General features: G+C 35.5%; 1 protein-coding gene across 1 annotated transcript in view; it reads right to left on the reverse strand.

Annotated features, from left to right (window-relative positions):
- Window positions 1-276: 276 nt before the first annotated feature.
- The window catches only part of SPATA17 (spermatogenesis associated 17), a gene marked incomplete at both ends in the record, with an annotated part of 145264 nt that continues 131867 nt past the window's right edge, over window positions 277-13673 (reverse strand). The window contains one exon of the mRNA XM_084244945.1: window positions 277-357. Coding sequence (XP_084101071.1) covers window positions 277-357 — 81 coding nt within the window. The remainder of the gene's footprint in view (window positions 358-13673) is intronic.

Here is a 13673-nt window from a genome sequence, read left to right on the forward strand (position 1 = left end):
ATTGCTTTGTGTGAAACATTAATTAATTGAAAGAGAAAGGGTACTTCGCAGTTTGTCAGTTTTATTTCTTAATGTATTTTGAGTCCATTTTGGAACAGAGGTTTGAAGGAAAAAAAATCTGGTATTTGGATGTTGAGACTAGAATCAGTGAAATAGATGGAGTTGCATTGTATATAAACATTATTATGTCATGGTTTTAAAAATACTTTCTAGTTAAGTCAATCATCTTTCAGTGTTATTTATTTTTTGGAAAAATTTCTAGCAAGATGCATACCTTTATACAATTTGTCCAGCTTTTGAATATAATTTTCCAAACTTTGCAAAGAGATCAAATGAAGGTAACACAGTTTGGAAATCCTAGGAGGGAAAAGATCAGATTACCACAGAGATCTTACTGACTTTATATTATTGTTATTATATTATAATTTATATTTTATTAAATTGATAAATAGCTTTTAATTGCACTGAAATTTTCTATAATTCCCTCAAATACAACAATGCTAACAGGCATATTTTATCAGTGGAAAGCCAGATCTATTGACCCTTTCTAAAACACAGATTTTAACAGCTATGGACGCAACACCAGAAGCTCAGAGCAATGCAGATACAGCCACCTGTCTTCAGCAAGCCCACAATCTAAATTCTGAACTTGATCTTCAAGTCCCTAAATGATCATGCTGCTGACTCCTTTTCCACATAATTTATTTTCTCCCACATTTTTCCCTTATTTAATAGTTTCCAGCAAAACTTGTTTACTGGGCACACTGCCTCTCTGAGTCTTTATACTACAGATGCCTCCATCTGGACAGCTTTCTCTCCAGTTACTCCCAGGGTTCACTCTTTCCCTTTATCACATGTCTACTCACAGAGACCCTCTCTGTCCACTTCATATACAACGGCACCCCAGAAACTTTCTATCATTTTAACTGGGTATCAGTTTATAGTAACTACCTCTCTTCCATGTTATATATTTTATATATATTTTGTTAGCTGCATTTGAATTGTGGCTTCAAGGTTCATTTGATAACATATATATGCATTTTTTAAAGATCAATAAAATTGCTAAATACCTAGCCAGATTAAGCAGAAAGAAAGAAAACACAAATTACTAAAATCAGAAATGAAAAATGGGTCATTGTTACTTATCACACTGACAATAAAGGCATAATAAAGAAATACTATGAATAATTCTATTACCACAAATTTGATAACTGAGATGAGACAGAGCAATTCCTTCAAAGACAAAATCTACAAAACTTCCCAAAAGGAAAAAACAGATAATCTGAATTGGCTTATATCCATTTAAAGGGTGATGGTTCACGGATGACGGGGTTGTAGGAATTCTATGGGGATTACACCTGAGAGGAGCAATAATGTAAAAAATATATATATATAAAATAAAAAATAATAATAATTAAAAAATTGAATAAAAAAATCGATAATCTTCTAAAATGGACCCATATGATTTCACTGGTGAATTCAGCCAAATAAGGAAGAAATGATACCAATTCTAATTTGTTCCAGAAAATAGAAGCATAGGAAGCACTTCCTAACTCAATATGTCTCATCATCTATAAAATGGAGACAACTCCTTGCAGGGTTGTTTCGAGGATGAAGTATCTGACATTTAGTGCTAGTGTTTCTCTCCCCACTTCCTTCAATTGTAGAAGTCTATTCATATTCTACCTGCTCTGTTCTTTCAAAAATCAAATTGACTTCCACTGACACCTCTGAAAGACTAATTATGGGACAATAATGTAGTGAAACGGGACTCAAAGGATTTTGATCACATCCTCCAACAGCAAAAATATTTTTGAGCAAGCAAGCTCTACATATTTAGTTTTCTGTGCTAAGTTATATATGTATAACACTGTGGCAGTTTAATGCAATGTTAAATAGGTATGCAAATCAGTTAAATTAAATATAAATTCTAATATTTTATTCCTTCATTTGTGTGAATCTTCCTGTGTGCTGAGTTGGGAGTTCTCTAATATAATGAATGAGGGTATCACTTGATTCTGCATTATTCTTTCATCTGTGCATTCCACCACCATTTGAACATCTATAGAGAGTCAGTTCTATGTTATTTATTAGTTTCCAACAAATGGTAACCAAGTCTTAGTTGGATCTTCCTGGTTGTTACTAGGAGAGTCAGACAATAGGGATCTACAGTTGTGTAGAAAAACCAAGTCTGACTCTTTGAGTATCTACACTCATTCCATACCCCTTGGAAAAATATCTTTCAGGATTCTTCTTCACCCTGAATTTTTAAATTTTAAACCCCACATACTTACTTGACCATTGTCAACCAATAACTGTTACTTAGTACAGGAAGAGGGGAATATGCCGTTAAGACAGCCTGACTTTTGGGAAAATCTAATGCTGATTCTCATTTGTTTCAAATTTGCCTCTAATTCATAAAAAGGTCCACCATGCCATGGGACTTTATTTATGAACTCAAGAAAGCCACCTCCACAGTGCTCCTGCAATGTTCACTTTTTAGAGGAGAGCCGGGGATTGCTTTTCTGAAAAATGACCTCATCAAGAAAAAACACTGGGGATGGTAATTCTAAGTCCTTCCATGGCCCTGCTTGCCAGAGCAGACAGCTTTTGCTATTAGGATTCCCAGCCAAACACAAATAATCCACTGCCAGAATGAGCTCCTTGGGACAATTTAGGAGTCTTTGGAAGTGAATGGCTCTTTGTGCTGGAATGTAGCCCAGGTCCATTCTCAAACCCAAGTCAAAATGACAAAGAGCAAATTTCCTGGGCCACTCACCCCCTGAGTGTAAGATTACTTTAGGTTGGCAGCTGTACTGTTTATCTAGTTATTTAGGGCTTTTCACCAGATATTCACAATGAGTACTTAAACAACCAATTTCATTGTTACTGGGCAGGGTAGTGCTGGTTCACCATAGAGACATAACCTCCAAGATGGGAGAGGATCAGGGTGGAAACCAATGGTAAGGCACAAATTGTTCAGCTTAAAATATCTTTTTACCTACTCAGTTCAAAGTAGTACAAAGATATTTCTCTTTGGGTTCAAGGGCAATAAAAAAAAAAAGGAAGGAATGCCAGAACCTATAGTTGAGTGTTAAGCACTGTTTTCATTGAAAATATCCTGACAGTTCAATCCAGCATTTGGGATTTGACAGACTGCAGAGAAGACTTCATAGGCAGGTCTAAAAGAACCCCCTGTCATTATACCTGCACAAATTTTGTTCTCATTACAGGTAGGAAATTCTGTGATGGTATGAGCATCTCTGCAGTTTTGGCAAAAATATATAGGCCATTGGTAAGAGTTATAGGAATTGTTCCCTTCTTCCTGTTCACTATGACTGAGAAAAACATCCTACAGAATCCTCTAATTCTTGTGTTCTTGTCAATCTGATGGATTTAATATTTATCATGTATTCTTTCAATGAAACATTTGTACATCTGTTTCAATGAAACAGATTTTAGCTGATAGAATTAATGATGAGTTGTCAACCTAAACCTGAAAGGTCTGTGTTCATTTGGATGTGATATTACCCTCCATCTCAGTAATGCTATTGGCAAGGTCTAGTTGAGAACGCTCTTCTGACCTCTCCAGGAGCTAAGCTACCTGGGTTTGAAATGCAGGTTTATTCTTATGAGTGCTGTGATCTTGGGCAATGAATTTAACCTCTGCATTGCTAGTTTTTCTCATTTGAAACACAAATCTCAAATAATATGAAAAAATAAATCCCTGCTTACAGGACTGTACAATGAATACATGAGTTTAAACCTGTAAAGCCATTTAAAACAGTGGCCAGTAGATAGCAAGTACTTAATAAATGTTAACTATTTTTCAGCTCTCAAATACCCTTCATTTTTTGGATGATGTTGTGGGGGAAGAATTTTAAATAGTTTATTCAAAGGTTTCCATAGTCCTACATTTTAATGTGGGTACATCTAATTCTAAACTTTCATATTTGAGTTTCTAATGATTCTTATTTTGTTTTTATAATTTTTTCTTTACCTTCATAGTTACATCTATCTTTCGCTCACTTAGTTCATACTCCTCCTCCATCTTTATAGCTTTGGCTGTAAATGTACAGGTGGGAGATGACATGCTGGATCTTTTTAACCAGGTCAATATATTATGGTATGTTTGCATTATGATCATAATAAAAGAAACACAAGATCTAGATCTAGTCTATATCTAAACTATATATGGATATATAGTGGACTTAACTGCTTAGTTTCAACTAAAAACAGTAAGAATGTCATCTAGATAAAATAATCACTGAAATGGGATATCCAACTAGATACATTGCTATTGTCTGAATGATCTGTAGCCTATTAATTGGTTTGACAACAGAGCTGATGATACCAGGGTTAAGTGGTTCATAATCATAACATTATTTTCATACACAAAGACAGCCCACTTAAATAGAGGAGTGCTATGTGAACCTGACAGTATAGGGAAACTTAAGGCTTGCATATGGTTAGTGGACTGGAAAATATGGACCACAATGTTCAGAGATTGTAAGAATAGGTTGAGAAGAAGCATTTAGAGGGGAATAACAACTGAAGCATAATTGTGACATTCCTAAATACTAAATGTTCCTGAGTAGGAAAGTAACCCAATGCCTCTCAGTAAGCAGGTACTCCACAGATCCTCATGAGAGGGAAGAATTGCTAAACAATGGGTCCATTGTATTCATGGTTGTACTCCCAGGGTCCATCACAGTGTGTATACAAAATAGAGCTTCACAAGGACCACTTGGCCAAAGGAGTAATGGCTAGGCCCTGGGGAAACCTTGAATCTGCTCCAAGTTTGAGTCTTAGTCTCTCACTCAACCTCATCACTTCAGAAGCCAAGAGATGATGGAAGCTGCAAGTCCTGGACTCCATCAGCAGGGGAGTCTACTCTATGCTCAGAACCTTCCTTTTCCAGTTGGGAGATGCATGCCCAGGTTCCTTTCTCTGTGTCTATAGTAACATGAGTGCAAAAGTATTTGGGGGAGAGAGAGTAATTGAGGGCGAGAGAAATCAAGAGGGGGTCAGAAAGAGAGAGTAGGGAGGTGTGTGTGTGTGTGTGTGTGTGTGTGTGTGTGTGACTACAACGTAGAAGAGAGTGAGTGGCTGTATATGGATGAGCTCCATTCATCTCACTTCTTTAACACGTGCTGTCTCACCCTAACCTTGTCTTCACAACACCATCTCGGCCCCCGGAGGAGGTTGAGCTAGTTCAGTAGTGAGTGGAGCCCAGCCTATAATTTCTAATTCCCACTGGTACATTTATATCCCTTAAGCAGCACTGCCCAAGAGAGACATTTGGAGAAATAAAGAGGACTATTAATAATGAATGGTTACCTATTTCTTTCATGGATACCACAAATGGTGTCGAATGTCAAGAAGCAATTAGCCAGAAAAATATTCTCATAAAAATAATACTTCACTCCTTGTCTGGGTAGAGGGGAAGCTGGAGAGATTTTTGATAGCAACAACTAACTTTGGTCGAGGTTATGTGTTGTTTTGTGATTGTGGGTGCACAGGAGAAAGAGTGATCCTCCCAGAAAGGACTAACAGAATGCCTTTCCCTCCCCTTTTGTTGAAATTGTTTCCACCTAAGTTTTTGTGGTAGAATTTATTATTATTTCTTGGTGAACTGGAGGGGAGGCCTCTCCATGACAAGTCTTGTTCATTTTCTAATTACCTCCTGAAAAAGCAGACACCTCTGAAACAATAAACTGGGTAATTTAAAAGGCGTAGCTGACTGAAATGAAGGGCAATTTTCGAGTTATTTTAATGGCTTTAAAAGTGCAAATCTTATCCTTGGAATCAACTCGTCATCAGATCTTAAAATGAGAAGTAATATTGCCTTGCCTTCATAAAAGTCAGTTTATCTCCTTCTGTATACCATTTTCATCAAACACTGCTTTCCACTTGTTATTTTACTCTTTCACTGTGAGAATGTGTGTGATAATATATGGTATAAAAATCAAGAAATTAGTCTCCCAGCAGGGAGGCTGCTAACAACACCATTTTAATCTTATCCTTCAAGCAGCAGCAGAAAACATATTAATTGCTGTTTAATTTATGCAACAAATATTTCATTTTAATTATGCTTAATTTTTGTCAAGCTATAAAAATGTCACTAGTTCTGACACGATTTTCTCTTGCAAGTTTTTTTTTAAATGAAAGAATTAAAATCAAGTGCTGTTTCTGAAAGAAGTTATGAAAGATTTCTAATTACTGCTTATGTTTTTGAAAAATTGCTAATCTAGTAGCCCCAAAATAACATCTGGGAACATGTGAAGTTTTATTACTCAATATTTATAATTCTTAATAATATACACGCAACATTAATATAATGGAATTTGCACAGGAAGGATTTTTTTTGTAATTACAGGATGTATCAATAACTGTCACTGAATGGTGAATTATCTCTATAGAAATGTTTTTGTTAATTCCTCTTAGGATAACTAAGATGAGAATAAGTGAAACTGATTGCCATTGATAAGTTGTACTGAAGACAAGAATATTTACCACTTATAGGAGCAGAAAGAAATATGTCAAATCACCAAAGCTGAACAGTATTAATTATATTCATAAAATATTTATTAAGCTCTTACTAGGTACAAATCTTACCTAAACATTAAATCTCATGTAAAAATGTTACCTCCTTTTGAAATTCCTTCTCTCTTCAGATGTAAATTAATCTTCCTGCAATGAATGCCAATGGTGCATAATTATAGCTCTCTCACAGACCTTTCATATGATCTGTTTTGTACCTCAGTAACTCTGGCCCTGTTTCATCTCCCCCACTAGATGATAAGGTTCCTGGGGGTAGGATAAAGACCTTCTTTGTTTATGTAATCCATCTACCATTCAAATATACCTGCACATGAAAAAATACCAGTACAAATAGAATGTTTTGGGAACATTATTATTTCAAGTCTCCATATGAATGCTGTATAGACCTGTATTTGCAGTTATCCAAAGAGGGCAGAGCCATGATTTCTTAACTTATCTTATAGTCTCAGAAATCGCTCCCCAAAACATGAAGAATTAGAAGCATTTACAAAACCACATCTTCAATGACACCAGGAGACAGCAGTGACCCCAAATTATATTGAGAAAAAGATGAGGAATGGCACCTGTACTAAGAGGAATAGAGAATAGTGATACACATTTGAGTGGGAGAGGAAGACACCAACAGCATCCCATTCTAATTTCCTGCCTAAGTCAGCACACTCAGTCATTGCAATGTTCAAGTCTCAGTAGACAAAAGGAAAGCACAGGGCTTAGCTGAAAGTCTCTATAAAAAACTTGAACTTCCAAGATCCCTTCCCAAGTTTCTGCAAGAGAACTTTCCTTTTTCCCTTCCTCCAGATTCAGAAGTTTTATTCTCTAAGGAACAAACAAAATCAAACAACATAGTTGGAGATACTAGGCTTCTGTAGAGGTCAAGGCTAAGTTCCTACATGGAAAATTAAATGAAAGTCCTCAGATTGAATAGTGAGGATACTACCTTATTCCCCCTGCCTCCTGTGGCCAGCTCCCAGAGTACCAGCACACTTGACAAATTAGAGAACTTTTTGTTGGAAAAAGTGAATTGCTAGAAGTAGTGGCCTCTCCACTGAAGGTCACCTCTACAGAGAAGCTATCCATCCATATATCTGCCCACAAATGCCATGATCTCTACTAGCATCTCAGGTCCTCATTTTACAATAAAAACAGTCAAAGAGCAAGAGATGTTTGAGGGGAAAAACCTCCAAACTAAGAGACAGAGAGAGAAAAACAGAGAGATAAAAGAAAAGGCAATTTAGATGAATTTGAGACAATTCAAGAAACATAACAAAGCATCATTAAAACCTAAAGCAAATATTCTAGGAGACATTAGAAAGGGCATTGTGTCTACTAAGCAAGTGTAGGCTGCTATTTTTAAGAAAAAAGAAAAAAAGCTTTAGTGAATGAGTAATATGAAAGCAGAAAAACATAATATGATAGAAAAATTGGAATTTAATATCAAGGGTCTCTCCCCAAAGGACAGTGGAATAGAAATAGGAGATACAAGATTTTCACAAAAATTGAGGATCACTGTAGACAATTTGGTCTTCTACTATACGTGTTCCAGTGAAAAAGATAGGAGAAAAGAATTAGAAAAAGAATGGAAGAAGATTTCCCCAAAGAAGAATGACAGCTAATAGTGGCTCATATGAAAATAAAGACAACTTTTGACATAAAATTCTATATCAATTCAATATCAGTTTCATGCGCAATGGGATTACAGAAATAAATTTGTATTGAGAGGTTATTACAGTTATGGGGAAACATGACAAGTGGTGCAAAGTAAATTAAACCAATGGGTAAAAAGACATTAGCTCAGGAAATACAGAAAGTCATATAAATAACAAACATAAAACTTCTTAGTTTAATAGGGAAATAAACTAAAAAAAAAGTTAAGTCTATGGTTAAAAAAAAGTTAAGTCTAAATGTCTGTTGAGTCAAAATTTGTAAGTAAATCCAAGAACACATGGAGATGATGGTATCAAAGATCTAAATTCTCATCTTCCGTAGTTGAAGGTTAATGGCTAACACCTAAAGCTGCTTCATCAAGAGACAGCATATTCTTTAGTTTGAAGATAAAAGGGTTGAAAGTGGTGATTTCTGGGAAGGAGGATGGTGAGAAATGAGTCAGGAGCTTGGCACTTTACATTACAAATCTTTGCACATATTTACTTATTTGACTATGTATTTGTTTTCTTTGATGTACAGTGAAAAATAATTACTGCATCAGAATATCTACTTTTCTTCTTAGAATTAAGATTCCTTTCTATTTGGACAAGTATTTATCAATTGCATTTCTCTCAGTCACTGATGACCTTTTTATCTTTTTATCATTTATCATTTATATAATATCTTTTTATCATTTATATAATATGCCTTATTACATTTATCCTATAGGTTTAAATATATGCTTTCTTATGTTATTATTTTGTTATATTTCCCTTTCTGGTTATTCTTAACAAAGCTTCCCACAAGCAAGTCTATATAATAAAACACTGAAAATGCAGATAAGACAGTCACTGCAAATTAATGTATTTTATAATGCCAACTCCATTTATGAGCTTCGGGAAAATTACACACGTTTACTCACCTGTGTTTAAAACTTATAATTGAACTAACAGTAAAAAAGACAATGATCTATTTTCTGACCCAGTGTCCCTTTTTTACAACTAAATCAAATTAAGACAGCAATGTAAACTTTCTCACAGGCTATTTTATATTTGGATGTCCTTGAGCTTTACTGAGTTTCAACTAAAGCATACATAAGTAAAATACTTTAGTATTCAAAATATTAAAGAATGTTTATTTGCTGTCACCATCCAAAGCACCATTTATTGCAGAATGTTTCAATATAACTCTTAACTGAAACTTTATGAAGACTGTCAAATTAAAAAAATTGACATATAAGAATTTAATATCAATATTTAGTATGTTATTTCATTATTATTTTGGGGCAACACAAAATTATTTAGAAATGGAGAAGATTTAAAAATCAAATAATTTAAATGATTAAGGGATTGAAATTCTATGATTGGCATAGTATGGGAGGAATCTCTTGAACAAAGTTAAATTCAACTATGTGCAGACCTTGATTTACAGTATCTCTGTTCCACAAATAAGAATTTATCAGAAGTATATCTCACCATATGTAGTAACTGTGAATTAGTTGATATCTCTTTTAAAATTGTACTTTTAAAACCAAGCCATTAAATTGTTACATACTTAGGGAATGAATTATATACAGTTAATATTTATAAACACTTGAGAAACTCTGACCCACTAAGTAGGTTAACTACTCGTATAATATAGCTTAAATTAACATTCTATTGAATAAACCCTCTTTATAAGAAATATAAAACAAATTCAATATAAGAAAAAAAATACAGCAAGCTTACATGGCGTCAAGTTCTAAGTAGTTCTGATTTGGGTCTGGTGTGAAAAAGCTAAAATAGCTTATTGGAATATTAACATATCTTGTATTCATTAGCAACTTGAAGGTTAATGTGAATTATTAGTGAAAAACATCTCTGAATTCAGCTTAATAAGTTAAAAGTGTTCCAAACAAATGAAAATCCTCCAGTGGTAATTCATGGTGTACTTCTAACAAATGGGAACCAGAAAGTTCTACAGTTACTAAGTAAAATTTTGACAGGTATATATTCACTTAACTTAAGAAAGGGAGATGTAAAATAATGAAAATCCACTTTAAACTCTAATCTATCATGAACATAATATGAATATGCTAGGTGAAGATAATTATGAGTCAGATTTGTTTTATGCAAACAATGTTTAGCAATGTAGTTTAGGACACTAATGCTTAATAATTTATATATCTTTTATGTAGACATGTTTAGCTAATATAGATTATGATATAAGTGGAGGTTGTCATCAATGATATTTCTGGAAACCCATTAGTTTCTAAGACCTTAGAAATTAATGGTAAAATATTTCAATTAGTTTCGTCCGCTCTCCAATGATGGTTAGGGCCTATCCAAATTTTCAAAACTGTTAATGTGATTTAGTGGATATTAAGCTCACAATGTTCCATTAAATTCTTATCCATCACGGGGGCTTGCTAGTTATTTGGCTTAGAAGAGGAATTTCCTCTTCCAAGAAATCTTATATTTAGAGCCCCAAGGCAACTCTTTTCCACATCCGTCATCAATAGCTCATAGAACTGGCTTAGGATGTAGAACGAAAACTGCAAAACAACAATTGCTAATGTCTGTGACTTCATGCGTTGAACTGGAAAAGTCATCAAAGAATTATCTCCACAAAAAGATATGGTGCTCAGACATTTATATCTGCAAACCTTTGAAAGTTTTCAGAGGGTAGATAATTCTCTGTCTAAATTGTTCTGGAAGTTCTCCTTACTTCCTTTTTGACTTTAGCACAGCATTAAAGTTGGGATTTCTTCTTGGGTTATTGCTTTTTCAAGGGAAAAATCTCTTCAGGACAATGAAAGGTAATGTGTGAAAAACAGAATGGTTGAGCTGCAGAAGCTAAATTGTAGGGGAGACACACCACACACAAGGCTTTTTCCATGCCATGCCAACAGGAGTTGTAAGGGGAAGTACCAAGTGAGAACTACTAACTTGGTAGTTAGTAGTTTCATCTCATGCATCATTTTCTAGTGTGGGAGATCTAGGAAATGGGGGTAAGTGAACTGGGCCTGGAAAGAGGCCCTGATGCAAAGAGGTACAAGAGTGTTGGTAAAGAGTAGCTATGTTAGTGCTCTTTGAAAGGAGAAGATAAGAGGGAACAAATCATACAGGCCCTTGGAAGAAAATTAGACCTGCACTGTAAGCACATGGATGCAAAGCAGACCTCTGAATTTGAGAACTATCATTGGATATTAACCCAGAGTTGAGAAAAAATGTTTCAGAAGAATATATAAAGTCATCATTTATAGGAATCTAAAGGAAGTTTAAATTAGACAGTATTTGCCAACTTGAACCAACTCTTGAAAATATGAATTTTATAAAACAGATCCAAAGACCAAAAGGGAAAAAGAGGCTAAAATCACAGGAATGATACCCATAAAAATAACAGGGTCAGAGATATTAGTTAAGAAGAATAAATACCCTAAGATCACAATAGCAGAATTAAAATTCATTTTAAAGGTAACAACTGGCTATCCAAAGTTAAACTGACAAGAAAGGTTATATTCTAAATCTTCTACACAAAAGTCAAGGACTGGTGTGATACTCCAGTGTAAAGGATTGAGGATTCTTTTATATCATTGACCCGACATTTGTTACCATTGTTGGACTGATCCAAGGATCTTAATATGATAGAAGCTGTCAATCTCTAGCTATCAAATCAACTATCTAGACATCCAGAATGAAGACATGAGAAGAATGACATTTGTCTTTAAAAAGATGAATAGTAATGATTTCACTCATGTGGAGTATAAATAAGCAAAGCAAAGGATCGGACAAAAACAAACCAAAACAAATGCTTGAAAACTGATTACATAACTGAGGGTCCCAGAGGGGAAGAGTGGAAGTAGGAAGCCAAGAGAAGAGAAGCCAATGGACTGTGATAGGGAACTATGAGTGCTTTGCTGGTGGGTGTGGTGTGGTGTTGTGACATACGTTTATGCAGGTGTGAACCTGTATAGTGTTGTAAACAAACATTATTTCAATGAACACAATTAAAAAAACAAAACACTATGGGAAGACAGTCCATCTTGGGAGTCTTGAATTCCTACACATCTTGTTGAATGTGTCAGAATCACAAAGCCTTGATCCTTCTTTCACCTGGATCATTTCTCAGTAATGTTCATGAAACTGGCAAGCCTGAGAACAGTAGTATAACAACTCACAGAACTTATCAGGTGTTCCCTCGGGCACAAGGTCTCCCTCCTGACAAAGCAGGCTTCCTTGTGTTTCTGTAAGAGTGATGGGTTCCCTACATCTGGGGCTTTTCTCCTCAGGTACACTTGCCTGGCAGACCCACTGGGCTATCAGTGTCACCCTGTGGCACTTGATACCTGGAATCAGATCACTGTGCTAAAACTCCTTCCACTGCTTTTGCTGTGAGGGATGATCTCTGACCGAGGAAGCTTGTCTATTTTGCCAGCATCCCTGGAGTGGTATCAGACTAATTTACCAGCACGCATACTTCTCTTAGTGAGAGTTCTACTTTTTGCTGTCCTCCACACCATCAGACTTATTTATGGGGGAACAAATACCATAATTACTGGAAGTTGGACCCATACCTTTGCTTACATTCCAGTTCCCAGCATGTAGTCACAGGACTATTAGTAGCTTAAAAATGTAGCCGATAAGTGGAGTCTTTATCTCACTCAGCCAAGTACCCAGCTATAAATCAGTGACTCTATTAGTGTAGAACAAGAATCCGCAACTACAGACCACAGGGCAAGCCAGCCAGGTGTCCTCATTTTTAAATAAAGTTTTATTGGAACACGGTCATCCCCATTCTTTTAGGTATTGCCTCTGGTTGTTTTTGTTCTGTAATGGTAAAGTGGAGGAGTAGTAACATGGCCCTGTTGTCTTCAAAGCCAAAAGTAGTCTATATCTGACCCTGTAAGAAAGTGTTTTCTTAGTCCTGGTACATAGGGGGAGAATGATATATGATCCGATAATGATATATGGTATAGCAATGAACTCTCTGCCTCAGAAAAGATGTTTTTTTTTTAAGATTTATTTATTTATTTTATACAAGAACCGAGGTACAGGCCAGATGCGTGGGAGGGTGAGAGGATTCACTAGAGACAGAGTGGGGAACAGAACAGGCAGACTGAAGAAATACACTGCTGAGGAGAGCAGCGGGCAAGACAGAAGAGGTCTGCTCCCCATGCGGGTTGCTCCAAGGCCAGGGGGGATCAAACTGGTGCTGCAGAGGCTGCGGACAGCTTCACAACGCTGAGCTCAACCGCCTGCACCACCAAGGGAGGCCCAGAAAATATGTTTTTCATAATCGAAAATGTATGATTCTAATAAGAAAATGAAGACATTAAATTAATCAGATGTCAAAATTCTTCTCAGAGGCATATGTGTTTTCATTATTCATTCTTAATATCCCCTAATTTTCATTTCTTTATCCATGAAAAAAATTTAATATTTGACCCAAAACACAGAAAAATAGCCAAATATGTTTAGAAACTT

The sequence above is a fragment of the Talpa europaea genome (assembly GCF_964194135.1).
Source record: "Talpa europaea genome assembly, chromosome: 10".
In the NCBI taxonomy this organism is placed as follows: Eukaryota; Metazoa; Chordata; class Mammalia; order Eulipotyphla; family Talpidae; genus Talpa; species Talpa europaea.